Raw genomic sequence first — 21,227 nt, forward strand, 5'->3', positions numbered from 1 at the left:
GATGCCAACCTCTGGCATTACGTTCTAGAAAGAACGTCAAGGCTGGCACTGCTGGGGGGGGGCTGGGAGGGCCTGTGCCCCCCGAGGGCAGTCAGCACTTCAGAGTTCCCACCCGCGTCCCGCAGGAAAAGTCCAAGCAGAAAAACAGGAAGCGGTCTGGGTGGGCAGGTGGCAGATGTTTTGGGGTTTTGTTTGTTTTGGTTTTTTTACTTGGTTATATTTTTCAAGTTTTCTCCCAAAAGCAGCTATTCCTGCGCGAGCCAGAAGAAGGTAGGACAGGGACACCAGGCGAGGTGGTGGCATGCAGGGGACCCGAAGCCCCCCCGCCCCGCGAGCCTGTGTGCCCCCCACCCCACCCAGGGGCCCGCACACCACAGACCGTTCGTGTGGTCCCCGTGGTCCTTCTTCTTCTGGGAGCGCCCGGTGCTCCTGGTCCTGGACCAAGAGAAGAACGCGCCCCTCCGCCTCTTCTCGCTGTCCTCGTCCCCCAGCTCCTCATTCAGGGACCGGCCCGACCTCGACTTTCCACCCAACTGTGTGACATGGATAACGGTGGTCAACCCTGTGCAGGCACCATGACACAACCTGAGACGCACCAGGACGCAGGCGGGAACTCTGAGTGCCGACTGCCCAGCCCCCCAGCATGGCTCGCCCTAGAGCAGGGTCGGGAACCTATGGCTCGCGGCCAGATGTGGCTCTTTTGATGGCTGCATCTGGCTTACAGACCAATCTTTAATGAAAAAATAATAATGTTAAAAATATAAAACATTCTCATGTATTACAATCCATTCATTTCCTACCGCTCATGTTCATGGTTGTGGGTGGCTGGAGCCAATCACAGCTGTCCTCCGGGACAACACCACATTTTTACTGGATAATGCACAGTGTACACAGGTCGTTGTATGGCTCTCACGGAATTACATTTTAAAATGTGGTGTTCATGGCTCTCTCAGCCAAAATGGTTCCCGACCCCTGCCCTAGAAGGTGCATGCCCCCCGCAGCTCTTGTCACCACAAGGGAGAAGCCCCCACGGCACACCACGCTTCCTACAGGCCGCTTTCCTCTGAGGAGACGAGCAGGGCAGGCCGGGCACCTTTTTGGGCGTGGACACGTTGGAGTGGTCGGAGCTGAGGCTGTGCTTGGAGGCGGGGCTGCTGGGCACCGGCTGGGAGTCAGGGAGGGAGCGGCCCTCCACCTCCGCCAGGATGCACTCCTGGTACAGCGGCGACTTGAGGAAGCGCGTGTAGCTATCAAACTTCATCAGGTTGAAAATCTGCAGTCAGAGCAGCACGGCTGGGTTATGAAAGGAACCAGAAGAGTCAGCCCTGAGGGTCCCAGGGCACAGGACATGCGGATCACCGGCGGGCCCTATTCTGAAAGGACGTCATCGGCCCTTTGTCCTGCCCACCTGCCCGAGTCACTGTCCCGAGTTCCTTTACATCTGACCACATTCCCTAGCAGGCCGGCCTTTCGTTCATCACAATCAGCGGGTCTCGACCGCCTCCCTGAAGCCAGCCTCACGTGGAGCCCAGCGCAGTGACCCTGCAGGAGCCGCAGACCAGGGGGGCTCCGGAGGGAGTGGGGACTGTGTTTGAAATGGCTTCCCCCATTTTCTACGTGACTCATGAGACCCGTCTGGGCCGCACCGTGGCCTGTGCTCTCACACAGGGGCACGCGTCCCGGGGAGCCGGCACTGTCGCTTGTGGGTGGTCCCACCGAGCTGCACCCGGGGCCTGTGCTCCCACACAGGGGCACGTGTCCCGGTGAGCCGGCACTGTCGCTTGTGGGTGGTCCCACCGAGCTGCACCCGTGGCCTGTGCTCTCACACAGGGGCACGCGTCCCGGGGAGCCGGCACTGTCGCTTGTGGGTGGTCCCACCGAGCTGCACCCGGGGCCTGTGCTCCCACACAGTGTGGCCTGTGCTCCCACACAGGGGCACGCGTCCCGGGGAGCCGGCACTGTCGCTTGTGGGTGGTCCCACCGAGCTGCACAGGCCACACTGTGACACCAGAGCCTGGCGGGCGGCGAGTTCCTTCACTCCACCTACGCCGAACGGCTCCTCCCTCCCAACCTGGTGGTGCCTGGGAGCTCACTGCTGGGGACCTGAACCCCCACCCCGTGTCCTGGCCAAGAGTCCCTGCGGGAAACCAGGGTGTGCCGTCACCTGGAGCTGCTGCTCCTTGAACATGTCGGGGTGCGGGGCGCTGAGAATGTCATCGGCCAGCTGGGCCTGGCTGTCGATGTTGACCGGGGTGGTGGCTTTGCTGCACAGAAACTTGCTGAAAATCTCACGAGCCCTGCAGGAAAGCTGACAGGCCCGTGTGTGAGCCAGACACACAACACAGGCTCCCTCCGTGTGTGTCTCCTGCGTGTTTCACTGCTGTATCCAGATGCCTGACATGGTTCCAGGCACTGCAGATACAGATTTGTGGGGCCAGCAGATCCTTCTTGTTTGAATAAATAAATACAAGAAAAAGCCAACATGAAATGTTCACTGAATCAGCTCCTCTCTAAACTTTCTCCACGGCGATTATGTGTCCCAAAGACTCAGAGGCAGCGCTGCCACCACGGGACCCGTGTGCCAGGCCTCACACAGCTGGACTGTAAAGTGGGCACTGCGTCTGGGAGGCCCTGGGTGCCGTACGCAGACACGTGGCCTCACCACGATGGGCCTCGGGCTGCCGGGGGTCAGGACCAGCCAGGTGCCACGCCCAGGGCGGCTGCCCCTCATGTGCTGACACAGTCCCAGGTGCTCTCCTGCCTGGACCTGCCTGCGCGGCCCTGTCCACACTGAGTGGGGACACTCCTGACCTGGACCTGCCTGCGTGGGCCCTGTCCACACTGAGTGGGGACACTCCTGACCTGCACGGCCCTGTCCACACTGAGTGGGGACACTCCTGACCTGGACCTGCCTGCGTGGGCCCTGTCCACACTGAGTGAGGACACTTCTGCCTGGACCTGTCTGTGTGGGCCCTGTCCACACTGAGTGGGGACACTCCTGACCTGGACCTGCCTGTGCGGCCCTGTCCACACTGAGTGGGGACACTCCTGACCTGGACCTGCCTGCGTGGGCCCTGTCCACACTGAGTGGGGACACTCCTGACCTGGACCTGCCTGTGCGGCCCTGTCCACACTGAGTGAGGACACTCCTGACCTGCGCGGCCCTGTCCACACTGAGTGGGGACACTCCTGACCTGCGCGGCCCTGTCCACACTGAGTGGGGACACTCCTGACCTGCGCGGCCCTGTCCACACTGAGTGGGGACACTCCTGACCTGCGTGGGCCCTGTCCACACTGAGTGGGGACACTTCTGCCTGGACCTGCCTGCGTGGGCCCTGTCCACACTGAGTGGGGACACCCCTGACCTGGACCTGCCTGCGTGGGCCCTGTCCACACTGAGTGAGGACACTCCTGACCTGGACCTGCCTGTGTGGCCCTGTCCACACTGAGTGGGGACACTCCTGACCTGCGCGGCCCTGTCCACACTGAGTGAGGACACTCCTGACCTGCGTGGGCCCTGTCCACACTGAGTGAGGACACTCCTGACCTGCGCGGCCCTGTCCACACTGAGTGGGGACACTCCTGACCTGGACCTGCCTGCGTGGGCCCTGTCCACACTGAGTGGGGACACTCCTGACCTGCGCGGCCCTGTCCACACTGAGTGGGGACACTCCTGACCTGCGCGGCCCTGTCCACACTGAGTGGGGACACTCCTGACCTGCGCGGCCCTGTCCACACTGAGTGGGGACACTCCTGACCTGCGTGGGCCCTGTCCACACTGAGTGGGGACACCCCTGACCTGGACCTGCCTGCGTGGGCCCTGTCCACACTGAGTGAGGACACTCCTGACCTGCACGGCCCTGTCCACACTGAGTGAGGACACTCCTGACCTGCGCGGCCCTGTCCACACTGAGTGGGGACACTCCTGCCTGGACCTGCCTGCGTGGGCCCTGTCCACACTGAGTGGGGACACTCCTGACCTGCGTGGGCCCTGTCCACACTGAGTGGGGACACCCCTGACCTGGACCTGCCTGCGTGGGCCCTGTCCACACTGAGTGAGGACACTCCTGACCTGCACGGCCCTGTCCACACTGAGTGAGGACACTCCTGACCTGCGCGGCCCTGTCCACACTGAGTGGGGACACTCCTGCCTGGACCTGCCTGCGCGGGCCCTGTCCACACTGAGTGAGGACACTCCTGACCTGCGCGGCCCTGTCCACACTGAGTGGGGACACTCCTGACCTGCGTGGCCCTGTCCACACTGAGTGGGGACACTCCTGACCTGCGCGGCCCTGTCCACACTGAGTGGGGACACTCCTGACCTGTGCGGCCCTGTCCACACTGAGTGGGGACACTCCTGCCTGGACCTGCCTGCGTGGGCCCTGTCCACACTGAGTGGGGACACTTCTGCCTGGACCTGCCTGCGTGGGCCCTGTCCACACTGAGTGGGGACACTCCTGACCTGCGCGGCCCTGTCCACACTGAGTGGGGACACTTCTGCCTGGACCTGCCTGCGTGGGCCCTGTCCACACTGAGTGGGGACACTTCTGCCTGGACCTGCCTGCGTGGGCCCTGTCCACACTGAGTGAGGACACTCCTGACCTGCGCGGCCCTGTCCACACTGAGTGGGGACACTTCTGCCTGGACCTGCCTGCGTGGGCCCTGTCCACACTGAGTGGGGACACTCCTGACCTGCGCGGCCCTGTCCACACTGAGTGGGGACACTCCTGACCTGCGCGGCCCTGTCCACACTGAGTGAGGACACTCCTGACCTGCGCGGCCCTGTCCACACTGAGTGGGGACACTCCTGACCTGCGCGGGCCCTGTCCACACTGAGTGGGGACACTCCTGACCTGCGCGGGCCCTGTCCACACTGAGTGGGGACACTCCTGACCTGCGCGGGCCCTGTCCACACTGAGTGGGGACACTCCTGACCTGTGCGGCCCTGTCCACACTGAGTGGGGACACTCCTGACCTGCGTGGGCCCTGTCCACACTGAGTGGGGACACTCCTGCCTGGACCTGCGCGGCCCTGTCCACACTGAGTGGGGACACGACTGTGGGTGGAGGCGGGGGCTGCCGACGGACGTCTGGGCAGACTGTTTAGCACAACTGAGCACCACATGCATGAAGAAACCTGCTCTGAAGAGCATGTGTCTGGAGCACAGGAAGACGCCCTCACACGACTTTCGGACTGCGCCAGAGGCTGGCCCACAGTCAGATCGTCCTGCTCTGGGACCACCCACTTTGGGGACATGAGAAAGCATACCTCTTTTTTGTCATGTGCGGGAACATGATTGAAATGTTCACAGGCCTGCCAGAATAAAATGTTCTCTTCACTGAACTCCTTCCGTAGGAAATCCTAAAAAAGCACAGTCAGTTACTGTCCACATAGCGTCTAGAAAGCTTAGGTCAGCAGTTTCTGTGGGACCGGCCGTCCTCCTGGACTGTCCCTTCACTCCTCCTTCCTCAGCCGGGGGACGCGCTGGACGCTGCCCGCTGTCAGGGCCGCGCTGCACGGCAGCTGTCCCCATAAGGGCTCCGCACCCCGTGGACGGGGACCTGCCCACACACCACTGCCTCCCACGCATTCACGAGGAACTCCAACGCTAAGCAAGCGCCCACCTGGTGACCCCCCCACTTCCCCAGCCACCGTCCTGGGCGAGCCAGCGTGCCGAGGCCCGGCCACACTTACGGAGAAGTACCGGACGCCAAGGGGGTCCTGCAGAAGACGCTCGAAGGACACGGCCCAGCTGGCGACCCTCCTGTCCCGCAGGCGCCGGCAGCTCTGCACGCTGGGCAGGCTGGCATTGCTGCTCAGGCTGTGCGTGCTCGCGCAGTCCTTCAGGTCGGCGCCGTTCAGCTCTGTGGGGCCGGCACAACTCAGCCTCAGCTGTGTCCGCGCCCGCCACGGGCAGCCACACCGTGCACCGGAGACGTGCCCGGCGTCGCTCAGGGTACCGGGGACAGAGCGCGTGGCAGGACTCGCCCTGAGCTCAGGGGCCACACGGGGACACACAGTCGGCAGGACGAAGGGCAACCACACCATGCACAACAGGCCACCCCAGCAGGGAGCCCCATGGGAGACCCCCGTGAGGCTTGGCGGTGCAGGAAGTCAGGCTGCTCACCGTGGTGAACAGCGTGCAGGAGCAGGACCCGGGGGCATGGGCTGCGAGCCCCTCGCACAGGCAGAGCACCCCAGTGCAGTATCTCAGCACACACGTCAGTGTGGCAGCTCGGTCACAATGTGGCCAACGTCACATGTGCCCCAGGGGTTTGCTGCTGAGCCATCTACAAAATGGCAGTAAAAGATGTCTAACCACCCTGGCCGGTGGCCTGTGGACAGAGCAGCACCCGGTGCACTAAGGCCGTGGGCTGGCTCCCTGGTCGGGGCACGCAGAGGCAGCCAGTGGGTGCACTAAGGCCGTGGGCTGGCTCCCTGGTCGGGGCACGCAGAGGCAGCCAGTGGGTGCACTAAGGCCGTGGGCTGGCTCCCTGGTCGGGGCACGCAGAGGCAGCCAGTGGGTGCACTAAGGCCGTGGGCTGGCTCCCTGGTCGGGGCACGCAGAGGCAGCCAGTGGGTGCACCACTAAGTGAAACAGTGAAGTCAAACACGAATTGATGCCTCTCTCCCCTCAGATCAACGAAAAAAGTCTAACCACTGTGCACACACCTGAAACTAATGTAACATTGAACGTCAACTGAAATTGTAAATTTTAACTATTTTCAGGAAAAAAAGGGTAATATTAAGCAGAGAACTCAAACTGAGAAAAGAGCCGTGGCTCCTACGCTCTTTACACGACTCTGGAATGATCCCCCGTCACAAGGAAACCCACGTCACCCTCGCCACCCCGTGAGCAGCCTGGCCTCCATCCCTGGGTAGACAGGCCTGGCCAGCGAGGCCTGAGAGGGAGGGACGGAGGCCAGGCAGGCAGGGGCAGAGACCGGGACCAGGAGTCCCCAGGCCCACGTGGGCACAGGGCTGAGGCTCGCCTCTCACGGCTCTGTGGCGCGAAGCTGCCCCACAAAACAGTGTCCGTTTCCTGTGTCCCGCGTGGCTGTGTGTCCGCCTGCTGCCCGCGGTACCATCACTGTGTGCAATGACCCATCTGGGCTGGTGGCGGTGAGCAGTCTCGAGCACCAGTTAACTGGCTGCCGGCCATTTAAAAGGCATCTTGTTCATGACAAGGGATCGAGAGGTGGGAGCCTTGTGAGGGGAGTCAGTGCAGCCTTGTAAACCCTGGACGGGGCAGAGGAGACGCCACCTCTAGAGACAATCCCTCCAGACACGCGGACGTTGGTGGGGACAGAGGCCCAGCCCGAGGCTGCCAGGCCACAGCCCAAGGTGAGGGCAGCCCAGAGCCCAGAGGCATCAGAGGAGGCCAGGGCGCAGACCACCATGTAGGGAACGAGGGCCTTCAGGGGCCAAGAGAGCGAGACCAGGAACAGAACAATCGACTCCTTTTCTCCCAAAAGCTCAGAAAGCAGCTGGATGTGAAAAGGAAAACAGGAGGCCGAGAGTGATCAAATAACAAACTACTACAGAAAAAATCCAGCTAAGATTCAGAAGTTCTGCGAGACCAGAGGACACTTAACTTCTCCCGTGAGGCTCATTAAAACCACCATGCGGCACACGTCACTCTTGAGATGACACACGGTGACAGCTGCCACCAGTGCTGAGCAACGACCTAGGCAGCGGCTCCGACCTGAGCTTGTCTACAGCTGCAAAGCTGCGGCACGACAGGACAGTGGGCAGCAGGGCACGGGTCCACGCTGGGCCTCACGTACACGGAACTACCTGGCTTGAAGGATCCCGACCTACGGCCCTTCCCCATGTGGATGGCTTTCCCTCTCACACGCTCAGGACGTGGACGGAAAGGGGTTCTGCGGAGAGTGACTTCACAGGAGATGGGCCGTAGAACCCTGACCGGGCAGGTGGCGTGTGTGCCACGCCCACCGACACGCCCCTCCGTAGTGAATGCCATCAGCCTGCTCCTCTTTCTGGGCCTCTAGGCCGGGGTTCTCAAGCTCTGAAGTCGGGGCGCATTTAAAATCCTACAAATAATTGTAGGTGCACTATATACAAATTTCTTAGAAATATGTTATAATAATTAAATCAAATATTAAAGAAAAAAATATAGTCCAAGCGAGCTTTTATAGTAATTAAACAAAATAAATATGACAAAGTTAAATTTATTCTGACATTAAAAACCATTTTTATGTTACATTTTTTGAGTAATGCTTTTTAGAATTGTAAAATAGAGGGGCTAAAAAATTAAAAAACAACAAAAAAGTTATCTGTTTATATATATATAGATACATTCTTAGTAAGATTTAGTAAATTCGGCAGGTCCCGGTGTGAATATGTTAAGTTTTTTCATCCTTGTGTTTATGAAAAACATGAGCCTGATGTGTCCTAGTGATTTCTTCAATGCATGGGCATATATTTGAAAGGCAAACTCTCATTTCCTCATCAATACATTGAAGAATTCCTCTCTTTTTACTCTTAATTGTGTTGAGTGCAGAAAACCCCCACCACAGATATCATCTTAACTTTACACCAAACAAAGGATAGAAGAAACTTGCCTCCAGTCTTTTTTTTTTTTTTTTTCATTTTTCTGAAGCTGGAAACAGGGAGAGACAGTCAGACAGACTCCCGCATGCGCCCGACCGGGATCCACCCGGCACGCCCACCAGGGGCGGCGCTCTGCCCCCCAGGGGGCGATGCTCTGCCCATCCTGGGCGTCGCCATATTGCGACCAGAGCCACTCTAGCGCCTGAGGCAGAGGCCACAGAGCCATCCCCAGCGCCTGGGCCATCTTTGCTCCAATGGAGCCTCGGCTGCGGGAGGGGAAAAGAGAGACAGAGAGGAAAGCGTGGCGGAGGGGTGGAGAAGCAAATGGGCGCTTCTCCTATGTGCCCTGGCCGGGAATCGAACCCGGGTCCTCCGCACGCTAGGCCGACGCTCTACCGCTAAGCCAACCGGCCAGGGCTGCCTCCAGTCTTTCCGGGGAATATGGGGGGTGATATAAACAATCCAGCACCACAGTTTAACAGCCCTTTGCAAACTAATCAGACAAGTGAGGTGGGGAGGTTGGGCAGACTGTCAGTTTACAGCCAATTCCCCACACCTCTGTTCCCCAAAAATCTAAACTCCAAAAGCCCTGTTGGTTTTTTGGTCCCCAAAAAGCACATATTTCTCTGGAATACCATTGGGCGTACCTGGAAATCTTCTAGGGCGCACCGGTGCACCCTGGCACACACTTTGAGAACCACTGCTCTAGGCTAACACACCTGTGAAATGCCTCTTTTCAGACTCCTCCTGTCAACCATTGCCACCCTCTGAGAGAAGCACCTGATCTTACACTCCTGCCACACATCCACCTTGCTCTCTCCCACCTCCTGGGATCTCCTCCATCTTCCTCCCTCAGCTTCCTCCCTCAGCTTCCTCCCTCAGCTTCCTCCCTCACCTTCCTCCCTCAGCTTCCTCCCTCAGCTCCCTCCCTCACCTCCCTCCCTCACCTCCCTCCCTCACTTTCCTCCCGCACCTTCCTCCCTCACCTTCCTCCCTCAGCTTCCTCCCTCACCTTCCTCCCTCAGCTTCCTCCCTCAGCTTCCTCTCTCAGCTTCCTCCCTCACCTTCCTCTTTCAGCTTCCTCCCTCAGCTTCCTCCCTCAGCTTCCTCCCTCACCTTCCTCCCTCACCCTCCTCCCTCAGCTCCCTCCTTCACCTTCCTCCCTCAGCTTCCTCCCTCAGCTTCCTCCCTCACCTTCCTTCCTCACCTTCCTCCCTCAGCTTCCTCTCTCAGCTTCCTCCTTCACCTTCCTCCCTCAGCTTCCTCCCTCAGCTTCCTCCTTCACCTTCCTCCCTCACTTTCCTCCCTCAGCTTCCTCCCTCACCCTCTTCCCTCAGCTCCCTCCTTCACCTTCCTCCCTCAGCTTCCTCCCTCAGCTTCCTCCCTCACCTTCCTCCCTCAGCTCCCTCCTTCACCTTCCTCCCTCAGCTTCCTCCCTCACCTTCCTCCTTTACCTTCCTCCCTCACCTTCCTCCCTCAGCTTCCTCCCTCACCTCCCTCCCTCACCTCCCTCCCTCACTTTCCTCCCGCACCTTCCTCCCTCACCTTCCTCCCTCACCTTCCTCCCTCAGCTTCCTCCCTCAGCTTCCTCTCTCAGCTTCCTCCCTCACCTTCCTCTTTCAGCTTCCTCCCTCAGCTTCCTCCCTCACCTTCCTTCCTCAGCTTCCTCCTTCACCTTCCTCCCTCACTTTCCTCCCTCAGCTTCCTCCCTCACCTTCCTCCCTCACCCTCCTCCCTCAGCTCCCTCCTTCACCTTCCTCCCTCAGCTTCCTCCCTCAGCTTCCTCCCTCACCCTCCTCCCTCAGCTCCCTCCTTCACCTTCCTCCCTCAGCTTCCTCCCTCAGCTTCCTCCCTCACCTCCCTCCCTCACCTCCCTCCCTCACCTTCCTCCCTCACCTTCCTCCATCAGCTTCCTCCCTCAGCTTCCTCTCTCAGCTTCCTCCCTCACCTTCCTCTTTCAGCTTCCTCCCTCAGCTTCCTCCCTCACCTTCCTCCCTCAGCTTCCTCCCTCACCTTCTTCTTTCACCTTCCTCCCTCAGCTTCCTCCCTCAGCTTCCTCCTTCACCTTCCTCCCTCACTTTCCTCCCTCAGCTTCCTCCCTCACCCTCCTCCCTCAGCTCCCTCCTTCACCTTCCTCAGCTTCCTCCCTCAGCTTCCTCCCTCACCTTCCTCTCTCACCCTCCTCCCTCAGCTCCCTCCTTCACCTTCCTCCCTCAGCTTCCTCCCTCACCTTCCTTCCTCAGCTTCCTCCTTCAGCTTCCTCCCTCAGCTTCCTCCCTCACCTTCCTTCCTCAGCTTCCTCCCTCAGTTTCCTCCCTCAGTTCCCTCTTTCACCTTCCTCCCTCAGCTTCCTTCCTCAGCTTCCTCCTTCAGCTTCCTCCTTTACCTTCCTCCCTCAGCTTCCTCTCTCAGCTTCCTCCTTCACCTTCCTCCCTCAACTTCCTCCCTCACCTTCCTCCCTCACCTTCCTCCCTAACCTTCCTCCCTCAGCTTCCTCCTTCACCTTCCTCCCTCAGCTTCCCCCTTAACCTTCCCCCTTAGCTTCTTCCCTCAGGTTCCTCCCTAACCTTCCTCTCTTAGCTTCCTCCCTCACCTTCCTCCCTCACCTTCCTCCCTCAGCTTCCTCCCTCAGCTTCCTCCCTCACCTTCCTCCCTCAGCTTCCTCTCTCAGCTTCCTCCTTCACCTTCCTCCCTCAGCTTCCTCCTTCACCTTCCTCCCTCAGCTTCCTCCCTAACCTTCCTCCCTCAGCTTCCTCCTTCACCTTCCTCCCTCAGCTTCCCCCTTAACCTTCCCCCTTAGCTTCTTCCCTCAGGTTCCTCCCTAACCTTCCTCTCTTAGCTTCCTCCCTCACCTTCCTCCCTCACCTTCCTCCTTCAGCTTCCTCCCTCACCTTCCTCCCTCACCTTCCTCCATCAGCTTCCTCCCTCAGCTTCCTCTCTCAGCTTCCTCCCTCACCTTCCTCTTTCAGCTTCCTCCCTCAGCTTCCTCCCTCACCTTCCTCTCTCAGCTTCCTCCCTCACCTTCTTCTTTCACCTTCCTCCCTCAGCTTCCTCCCTCAGCTTCCTCCCTCACCTTCCTCTCTCAGCTTCCTCCCTCACCTTCTTCTTTCACCTTCCTCCCTCACTTTCCTCCCTCAGCTTCCTCCCTCACCCTCCTCCCTCAGCTCCCTCCTTCACCTTCCTCAGCTTCCTCCCTCAGCTTCCTCCCTCACCTTCCTCTCTCACCCTCCTCCCTCAGCTCCCTCCTTCACCTTCCTCCCTCAGCTTCCTCCCTCACCTTCCTTCCTCAGCTTCCTCCTTCAGCTTCCTCCCTCAGCTTCCTCCCTCACCTTCCTTCCTCAGCTTCCTCCCTCAGTTTCCTCCCTCAGTTCCCTCCTTCACCTTCCTCCCTCACCTTCCTTCCTCAGCTTCCTCCTTCAGCTTCCTCCTTTACCTTCCTCCCTCAGCTTCCTCTCTCAGCTTCCTCCTTCACCTTCCTCCCTCAGCTTCCTCCTTCACCTTCCTCCCTCAGCTTCCTCCCTAACCTTCCTCCCTCAGCTTCCTCCTTCACCTTCCTCCCTCAGCTTCCCCCTTAACCTTCCCCCTTAGCTTCTTCCCTCAGGTTCCTCCCTAACCTTCCTCTCTTAGCTTCCTCCCTCACCTTCCTCCCTCACCTTCCTCCCTCAGCTTCCTCCCTCACCTTCCTCCCTAACCTTTCTTCCTCACCTTCCTCCCTCAGCTTCCTCCTTCACCCTCCTCCCTCAACTTCCTCCTTTACCTTCCTCCCTCAGCTTCCTCTCCCAGCTTCTTCCTTCACCTTCCTCCCTCACCTTCCTCCTTCACCTTCCTTCCTCAACTTCCTCCCTCAACTTCCTCTCTCAGCTTCCTCCCTCATTTTCCTCCTTCACCTTCCTCCCTCAACTTCCTCCTTCACCTTCCTCCCTCAACTTCCTCTCAGCTTCCTCCCTCATCTTCCTCCTTCACCTTCCTTCAACTTCCTCCTTCAACTTCTTCCCTCACCTTCCTCCCCCACCTTCCTCCTTCAACTTCCCCCCTCAGCTTCTTCCCTCATCTTCCTCCTTCACCTTCCTTCCTCAACTTCCTCCTTCAACTTCTTCCCTCACCTTCCTCCCTCATCTTCCTGCTTCACCTTCCTCCTTCAACTTCCCCCCTCAGCTTCCTCCTTCACCTTCATCCTTCACCTCCCCCCCAACTTCCTCCTTCACCTTCCTCCCTCAGCTTCCTCCTTCACCTTCCTCCTTCACCTTCCTTCCTCAACTTCCTCCTTCAACTTCTTCCCTCACCTTCCTCCTTCAACTTCCCCCCTCATCTTCTTCCTTCACCTTCCTTCCTCAACTTCCTCCTTCAACTTCTTCCCTCACCTTCCTCCCTCATCTTCCTGCTTCACCTTCATCCTTCACCTTCCCCCCCCAACTTCCTCCTTCACCTTCCTCCCTCAGCTTCCTCCTTCACCTTCCTCCTTCACCTTCCTTCCTCAACTTCTTCCTTCAACTTCCTCCCTCAGCTTCCTCCCTCAGCTTCCTCCCTCAATGCAAATGCGCAAAAGAAGCTGCAAACTTACTCTCTGAAGTATCTGCAATCTTGCTCTCTGGCATATGTTGTTAGTTTGGCTCAGATAAACTCTTATAAACACTCTCTACAGGCCTGACTAGGCGCTGACACCGTGGGTAGTGATGACCTGGGATGCTGAGGTCCCAAGTTTGAAAGCCTAAGGTCACCAGCTTGAGTGTGGGGTCAACACGATCCCAAGGGTGCTGGCTTGAAGCCCAAGGTTGCTGGCTTGAGTCCAAGGTCGCTGGCTTGAGCAAGGGGTCACTGGCTCGGCTAGAATCCCCAACCCCCATCAAGGCCCGTATGAGACACAAGCCATGAACAACTAAAAGTGACTCAACTATGAGCTGATGCTTCTCCTCTCTCTCTCCCTGCCTGTCTCTTCCTCTCTCTCTTGCTAAAAAAAAAAAAAAAAAAAAAAAGAAAGAAAGGAAAAAACTACAGGTTTGCTTGTTTCGTGCGGTGACGTGTGGTGACAGGCTGTAGGAAATGCTCCGCATGCACTCACACTCACACTCACTCACACTCACTCACACGCACTCACACTCACTCACACTCACACTCACTCACACGCACTCACACTCACTCACACGCACTCACACGCACTCACACGCACTCACACTCACTCACACAGTCTCTCTGGGGCCAGAGTCCTGGACAAAGCCCAGCTCAAAGTCTGATGTCTGCCCAGTAACCGGAGCATTGAGGGCTAAGCACCACGATGTCAATACTCCCTAATTAACACAGAGCCCAATATACTTTCCCACTGATGTCTTATGAGAACTAGACAAGCTGGATGCCAAAGTCCAGGTGGAAAACTAAACCTGAAACACTGGGAAGACAGAACAGGACAGAGGGACGAGGCAAGGCCAGCCCTGCCCAATGTTAGACACGTCCCACCCGGCCCTCAGCGGTGGGCGACGGAGCCAGGCAGAGACACAGCACCGGACAGAACACCCCGGGACTGCTTGGTCAGTGGGGTACAGGCACACCTGGGTGACCATCTGGAAAACAGGTGATCGGGCCCTTCTAGCACATGAGAGTGAATCCCACTGCACCCAAGATTTCAAATGTGAAAATGAAATGAGAAAAACACGAGAAGCAAGCAGGGTCACACTCTGAAGTATCTGAGTCAGGGGCCAGCGCACGAGCCTGACGTTGTAAAAGAGAACACGATGCCACAGGCCGGTGGGAGGGAGGGTGTACAGTGGGTCACGTGGGTCAGAGGTCCAAACTCCAGCTGTAAAGTGAATGAGTCGGGCATGTGATGTGCGGCACGGCGACTGTAGGTAGTAACACCGTGTTTTGTGTTTGAAAGTTGCTGAGTGTAGATCTTAAAAGTTCTCATCACAAGGCTGTGGAGAAAAAGGAACCCTCACTCACTGCTGGTGGGAATGTAAACTGGTACAGACACTATGGAAGACAGTATAGTGGTTCCTCAAAAAAACAGAACAGGGGGCCCTGGCCGGTTGGCTCAGCGGTAGAGCATCGGCCTGGCGTGCGGGGGACCCGGGTTTGATTCCCGGCCAGGGCACATGGGAGAAGTGCCCATTTGCTTCTCTACCCCCCACCCCCTCCTTCCTCTCTGTCTCTCTCTTCCCCTCCCGCAGCCAAGGTTCCATTGGAGCAAAGATGGCCCGGGCGCTGGGGATGGCTCCTTGGCCTCTGCCCCAGGCGCTAGAGTGGCTCTGGTCACGGCAGAGCGACGCCCCGGAGGGGCAGAGCATCGCCCCCTGGTGGGCAGAGCATTGCCCCTGGTGGGCGTGCCAGGTGGATCCCGGTCAGGCACATGCGGGAGTCTGTCTGACTGTCTCTCCCCGTTTCCAGCTTCAGAAAAATACAAAAAAGAAAAACAAAAAAACAGAACAGGCCTGACCAGGCGGTGGCACAGTGGATAGAACGTCAGACTGGGATGCAGAAGGACCCAGGTTTGAGACCCCAAGGTCACCAGCTTGAGCGCAGGCTCATCTGGTTTGAGCAAAGCTCACCAGCTTGGACCCAAGGTCGCTGGCTTGTGCAAGGGGTTACTTGGTCTGCTGAAGGCCCGCGGTCAAGGTACATATGAGAAAGCAATCAATGAACAACCAAGGTGTCGCAAAGCGCAACGAAAAACTGATGATTGATGCTTCTCATCTCTCCACTCCTGTCTGTCTGTCCCTGTCTATCCCTCTCTCTGACTCTCTCTCTGTCTCTGTTAAAAACACAAAAACAAACCAGAAGAGAACTACCATCTGACCCAGCAACCCCTCTACTGGCTATGTATCTGAAAACTCAAAAACACTGGCACCTAAAGACACATGCACCCCCATGCTCATCACAGCATTATTCACAGTGGCCAGAAGACATGGAAACCACCAGTGTCCCTCAATAGGGGACTGGATATATGTGTATATAGGTGTACACATATACAATGGAATACTACTCAGCCGTAAGAAATGACGGCATAGTGACATTTACAACAACATGGATGGATCTTGAGAACATTATACTGAGCAAAATAAGTAAATCAAAAAAAGCTAAGAACTGTATGATTTCATACACAGGTGGGATATAAAACTGAGACTCATGGACACGGATAAGAATGCAGTGGTCGCCCTGGCCGGTTGGCTCAGCGGTAGAGCGTCGGCCTAGCGTGCGGAGGACCCGGGTTCGATTCCCGGCCAGGGCACATAGGAGAAGCGCCCGTTTGCTTCTCCACCCCTCCGCCGCGCTTTCCTCTCTGTCTCTCTCTTCCCCTCCCGCAGCCAAGGCTCCATTGGAGCAAAGATGGCCCGGGCGCTGGGCATGGCTCTGTGGCCTCTGCCTCAGGCGCTAGAGTGGCTCTGGTCGCAATATGGCGACGCCCAGGATGGGCAGAGCATCGCCGCCTGGGGGGCAGAGCATCGCCCCATGGTGGGCAGAGCATCGCCCCTGGTGGGCGTGCCGTGTGGATCCCGGTCAGGCGCATGCGGGAGTCTGTCTGACTGTCTCTCCCTGTTTCCAGCTTCAGAAAAATGAAAAAAAAAAAAAAAAAAGAATGCAGTGGTCACTAGGGGAAATGGTGGGGAGTAAAGAGGGACAAATATACGGTGATGGAAAATGATTTGACTTTGAGTGACGGGCACACAATACAATCCACAGGTTTTTTTTGTTTTTTTTTTATTTTTTTTACAGAGACAGAGAGAGAGTCAGAGAGAGGGATAGATAGGGACAGACAGACAGGAACGGAGAGATGAGAAGCATCAATCATTAGTTTTTTGTTGCGCATTGCAACACCTTGGTTGTTCATTGATTGCTTTCTCATATGTGCCTTGACCGTGGGCCTTCAGCAGACCAAGTAACCCCTTGCTTGAGCCAGCGACCTTGGGTCCAAGCTGGTGAATTTTTTTTGCTCAAATCAGATGAGCCCGTGCTCAAGCTGGTGACTTCGGGGTCTCGAACCTGGGTCTTCCGCATCCCAGTCTGATGCTCTATCCACTGCGCCACCACCTGGTTAGGCACAATCCACAGTTAAACGCTATAGAGATGTTCACCTGGAACCTGTGTGTTCTTAAAGACCAGTGTCACCCCATTAAATTTAATTTCTAAATTAAAAAAAGTCCTCATCACAAGAAAAAAAATTCTGTAACTATGCCAAATGATGGATGTTAACTAGACTTACTGTGATCATTTCACAATATGTACAAATAACAAGTCATTATTGTACATCTGAAATTAATGTTGTGTATCAATTATACCTCAATAAAAAAACCAAAAAAACCCCACAACCAAAATAAATAAAATAAAACCTGTGTGTAAAAAACACCATAAGCTAAGTCAAAGGACAAAAAGAAATTGGGAAAATATACTATACAACACATAACACAAAGGACCAAATTTTCTTATATTTAAGACGACCTACACATCAATTAGAAAAAGGTCAATGAACTAGGAAAAATGAAAGCACGGACATCACAAAGCAGGGGCCTGCAGTGGCTCCTTCCCTCACAGAGATGCGCTCAGGCCCACCTACACGAGCTGAGGTGAGCGCAGAGGATGCGCCCTTCCGCACCCACTGACAGGCCAACATCACAACCAGCACGGCCTGAGCAAAGGCCCCGGTGCCCTTTATGTTGATAAACAAGATGACCTCACAAAATGAATCTATTTTTAAAACACTCTGTACTTATCAGCCCCAACACATTCTCCCTCCAGCTATTTTTTCCCTTGCGGCAACAAAGGTTGAACTGAGGACTGAGGGATGAGAAGGTAACTGACCTCAGGATAGCAGAAAAAGCCTTCCACCACAAGGTCGTGCAAAGGCCCTGTGACAGCAGAGACCTGGCTCAGCTGAGGAGCAGGAGCAATGTGTATTTTACCCCATGGGACAGGAATAAACAGTGGAATGTCAAGAAGAGACCTTCCTTCTTTACAGGTCCTCTGGCTGTGTGTGGAAGGCGGCCCTGAGCTCAGTCCCAACAGGCCAGCTGAGGGATCTGGTGGCCAAGACTGTTGAGGCCACGGAGGCCACCAGAGGCAAAGAGGAAGAAGACAGGCCGCAAACTGCAGACAGAGCAGCTAAACCCTGTCAAGGGTGTTGGGGCTTTCATTTCTCAAATAGAAGGTGTTCGGATTCCAACAACACAGCAAGTGGAGTGATTTATAACGGTGGTTTTCAAACACAGGTCCACCAGATTTTCATGCCTGTCCGCGAGAGTTAACCACCCTGATGTCGTGTAAAGACTATAATCTTGATACAGTATCAGGGTGGTTAACTCTCTCACAGACAGGCACAAAATCTTGGCGGACCAGCACTGGTCTCCAGCCCAGCAGGGCACACAGGGCCACAGGGAGACTGCACTGCTGACCCACAGAGCCGGGTTCCCACTCTCCTTCCAGGCTCCCTCTCTCCCTCCGGAAAGGCACCGGGCCACGGCCTCGTTTCTGACTGACACGCCCCAATGCCTGCTCCCTGGGCCTTGACTCACACCAGGGGAGCTCACAGAGGGAACAGCAGACAGGTGACCAGCCAGGGCGGGCCAGGCCACACAGGACACGAGGCCGCAACTTTGGCCATCTCCCCCTGAGACAGCCGGGGCTCCAGAGAGACACGGCTGGCTCACAGGGCACAGCGACAGTCCTTTCCCTCATAAAACCTTCAGGTGCTGGCTGACGGCCGTCCCTGAGGAAGAATGTGGTGCCCCTTGGTGGTGCACAGCCCTGGAGGGAGGTTAAGGGAGGTGCCCACGTGATCTGAAAATCCCAGCACCTTCCTGTGTCCTCGACACATTCGGAAGGCCCCTCATCTTGGATATTCATTTTCAAATTCTGAACCTAGTAATGCACACCTTCTTCGAGCTCGCGCTGGGCCTGTTCTTGACACATAGAAAATGCCACACATTTATAAAAATGACCTTCAGCCTGAAATAAAGTTCCTTCAAATGCCAGGACTCCCACCCAACTCCAAGGCCAGGAAACGGCCATCCCCGTATGTCTGATCTGCCGCCTGACCCTCTCAGTGTCAGGGGTGCTAAAAGCACGCACCTGCACACTCACCAACGGGGGCGCCCACCACCCCGCCTTACAGTGTCAGCTCAGAGAGCATTTCCTGCTTCCTGTTGTCACTCCTGTGGTTTCTTTTTTCTTTCAACTGACCAGTCTGAGTCAAAGACATGCCTTCCTGGTGAGAAAGTTTTAAGGTCTGTTTCAGGCCCGCTGAACTCTGGAAAAGCCCCACTCTGTGTGGGTGGGACACACAGGTTGTCTGCTGCAAGTGACGATGCCATCGTATTCAACAGCAGACAGTTCTGTGACTCAGTCCCACTACTGTTCCACCAGACTGCCTCACCCACACCATGGCCTCAACAAGCCTGGGCAACGTCTCCGTGCCAGCCCAGCCCCAGGGCACCCTGCAGGGCCGCATGCCGCAGGCGCCCACAGCCTGCACACATACCTGGAGACCGCACAAGCCAGCCTGCCCCCGCCAACCACAAGGCGCAGAGACCACGAGGGACTTTACCTGGGTAGAGCTGATAAGAGCCACTGTGATGCCATTTAACCAAATACTTCCAACCATTCACCGCAAACCACCCCTCTGAGTCCATACCAGGGTCAGCCGGCACGGCCCCCAGGGGCCGCACACAGAGACATTGCTCCTAGCTCGCTCCCCAAGGAGGCGGGTGGGTCAGCGCGCTTTCTCCACCACGGCAGTGGCGCAGGCGGACAAAGCGCTTCTCCCTGCACGCTCCCTCCGTGCGCTTAGCACAGAGCACCACAGGAGACGCATGTATAATTCACAGGAGACCTTTCGCCTGCTGCTGCGCAGCTGAATTATTCAGGAGCTGAGCGAGCGCTGCCGCAGGAGCTGCACTTAGAGGCACAGGTGCCCAGGACAAACGCAGCCGGGTCTTCCCCACACGGCTCTGCTTTGCCAACTGGGTTTGTTCAACTCACAGTGGTGAGGGAAAAAATAAATACTTGTAGCTTTTTATAGTAAGTATGAGGGCTTAACCTCTTATCTCCCTATGTATCTTCAATCTAAACACATTTTCATCTCATAAACATAAACCCGATCTTTTTCATGAGAAGTGAGCATCACAAATACACCTGGCATCAGGAAGAATTATTAGGTGCTAAGCAACTACACCAAATGGAACTTTCACTCTGTAAGGAGCAGTTATAGGTCAAAGCACAGGATGCACGTGATGTGTGCCCTGAAAATACTGTTACAGATGGTGGCCGGCTGGAGCTGGCGGCAGGCCGGTCCCTCTAACAGTCTTGGACGGCCACGGTGCACAACCACCACAAGCTGGTGACAACTTGCATCAATGTCAACATTTTCCAAGAAAACAATTCCGGCCTGACCAGTGGTAGCACAGTGAAAAGAACATCAGCCTGAGATGCTTATTAGCTCCCTGGTTGAAAACCCTGGGGTTGCTGGCTTGAGCAAGGGGTCACCAGCTCAGCTGGAGCCCCCCAGTAAAGGCACATATGAGAAAGCAATCAGTGAACTAAGATAAAGCAAGTACGAGTGGATGCTTCGCATCTCTCTCCTCCCTCTCTCTCTCCTGTCCTGCCCCCCCCCTAAAAAAGAGAAAGAGAAACAAACAAACAAACACAATTCTGGAGAAGGGCCCAGAGATGAAGCTTGGCCTCCGTTGGCCCCACCCTCCCGTCAAGGTCCTTTCTGCTTAGGCCCGGCCCGGGAGAGCACGACGCCACCACATCGATCAGCAGCAAAGGTCCTTTCTGACCGCAAGGCCCTGCAGCAGAAGATGACGCCACAAGGGCTCCCCGGAGGGGCTGCGGGCGCGGGAGCCGAGAGCGCGGTCAGGCTCGGCCCTCCCTGTGCCTCTGCCCCTCAGTGTCTCGGTGTCTCGAGGACAGTGCAGTGCAGCTGGTGTGCAGGAGCACACCTTCACTCGCACTAGAATGGCTCCTTTCTCCTGCTATCTGTTTGGGGCAGCTTTTTATCTGATGTAATTTCAAACCTGCAGAAAGGTTGCTGAGAATAGTCAAAAGCTCCCACAGACCGTCCAGCCAGACCTGCTGTCTACCTTTGCCCTGCTGGCTGTGTCCGTCTCTCCTCTTCCATCCTCTCTCCTACCACGCACACTCACACACCACACACTCACTCACACGCTTTCTCTCACACACACTCATGCACGCAGTCTTCTCCAACCTACTGGACTCACCTTGGAGACACAGACGTCTTGGTCCTTAAATACCTCAGTGTGCATTTTCTGTAAGCACAGACATTCTCTGTCATAACTGCAGGGCAGCTAATACAGCTGAGAAACATTACCAGTCTTACTCCCGTTTCATCGGGAATGCCCTTTCTAGCTATTTCCCCGCAGTCCAGGATGGAATTCAGGGTCACTCCCCTGTTGTCTCTTTAAAAGTCTTTCTTTTTCTCGGCCCAGTCCTGCAAATGCTAGCTGCTTCCTGATGAGAAAAGTCAGGCACCAGGATGTCCTAGCTCAGGGGATCTATCGCATCGGGCCCCTCCCCACGAGCCAGGATGACCATCCTGTGGCCTGAGTTTCCACCGGAATCAGTCAAGGACTTTCCCCTAGCACAGCCTCGGGCCCTGCTGGTACTCAGACCCACCGCACCTCTTCAGCATGCAGTCTAGAACTAGCGGT

The 21,227-nt window shown here is 56.5% G+C and overlaps 1 protein-coding gene across 4 annotated transcripts in view; it reads right to left on the reverse strand.

Moving 5' to 3' along the window:
- RGS12 (regulator of G protein signaling 12) overlaps positions 1-21,227 on the reverse strand; it is a 147,077-nt gene that overhangs the window by 18,746 nt on the left and 107,104 nt on the right. For all 4 annotated transcript variants that reach the window (XM_066279761.1, XM_066279763.1, XM_066279765.1 and 1 more), the window contains 5 exons: positions 5,695-5,864; positions 5,269-5,361; positions 2,165-2,308; positions 1,094-1,273; positions 380-533 (listed from right to left, as the gene is read on the reverse strand). In XM_066279761.1, coding sequence (XP_066135858.1) covers positions 380-533; positions 1,094-1,273; positions 2,165-2,308; positions 5,269-5,361; positions 5,695-5,864 — 741 coding nt within the window. The remainder of the gene's footprint in view (positions 1-379; positions 534-1,093; positions 1,274-2,164; positions 2,309-5,268; positions 5,362-5,694; positions 5,865-21,227) is intronic.

Source organism: Saccopteryx bilineata, chromosome 5 (genome assembly GCF_036850765.1).
Source record: "Saccopteryx bilineata isolate mSacBil1 chromosome 5, mSacBil1_pri_phased_curated, whole genome shotgun sequence".
NCBI lineage: Eukaryota > Metazoa > Chordata > Mammalia > Chiroptera > Emballonuridae > Saccopteryx > Saccopteryx bilineata.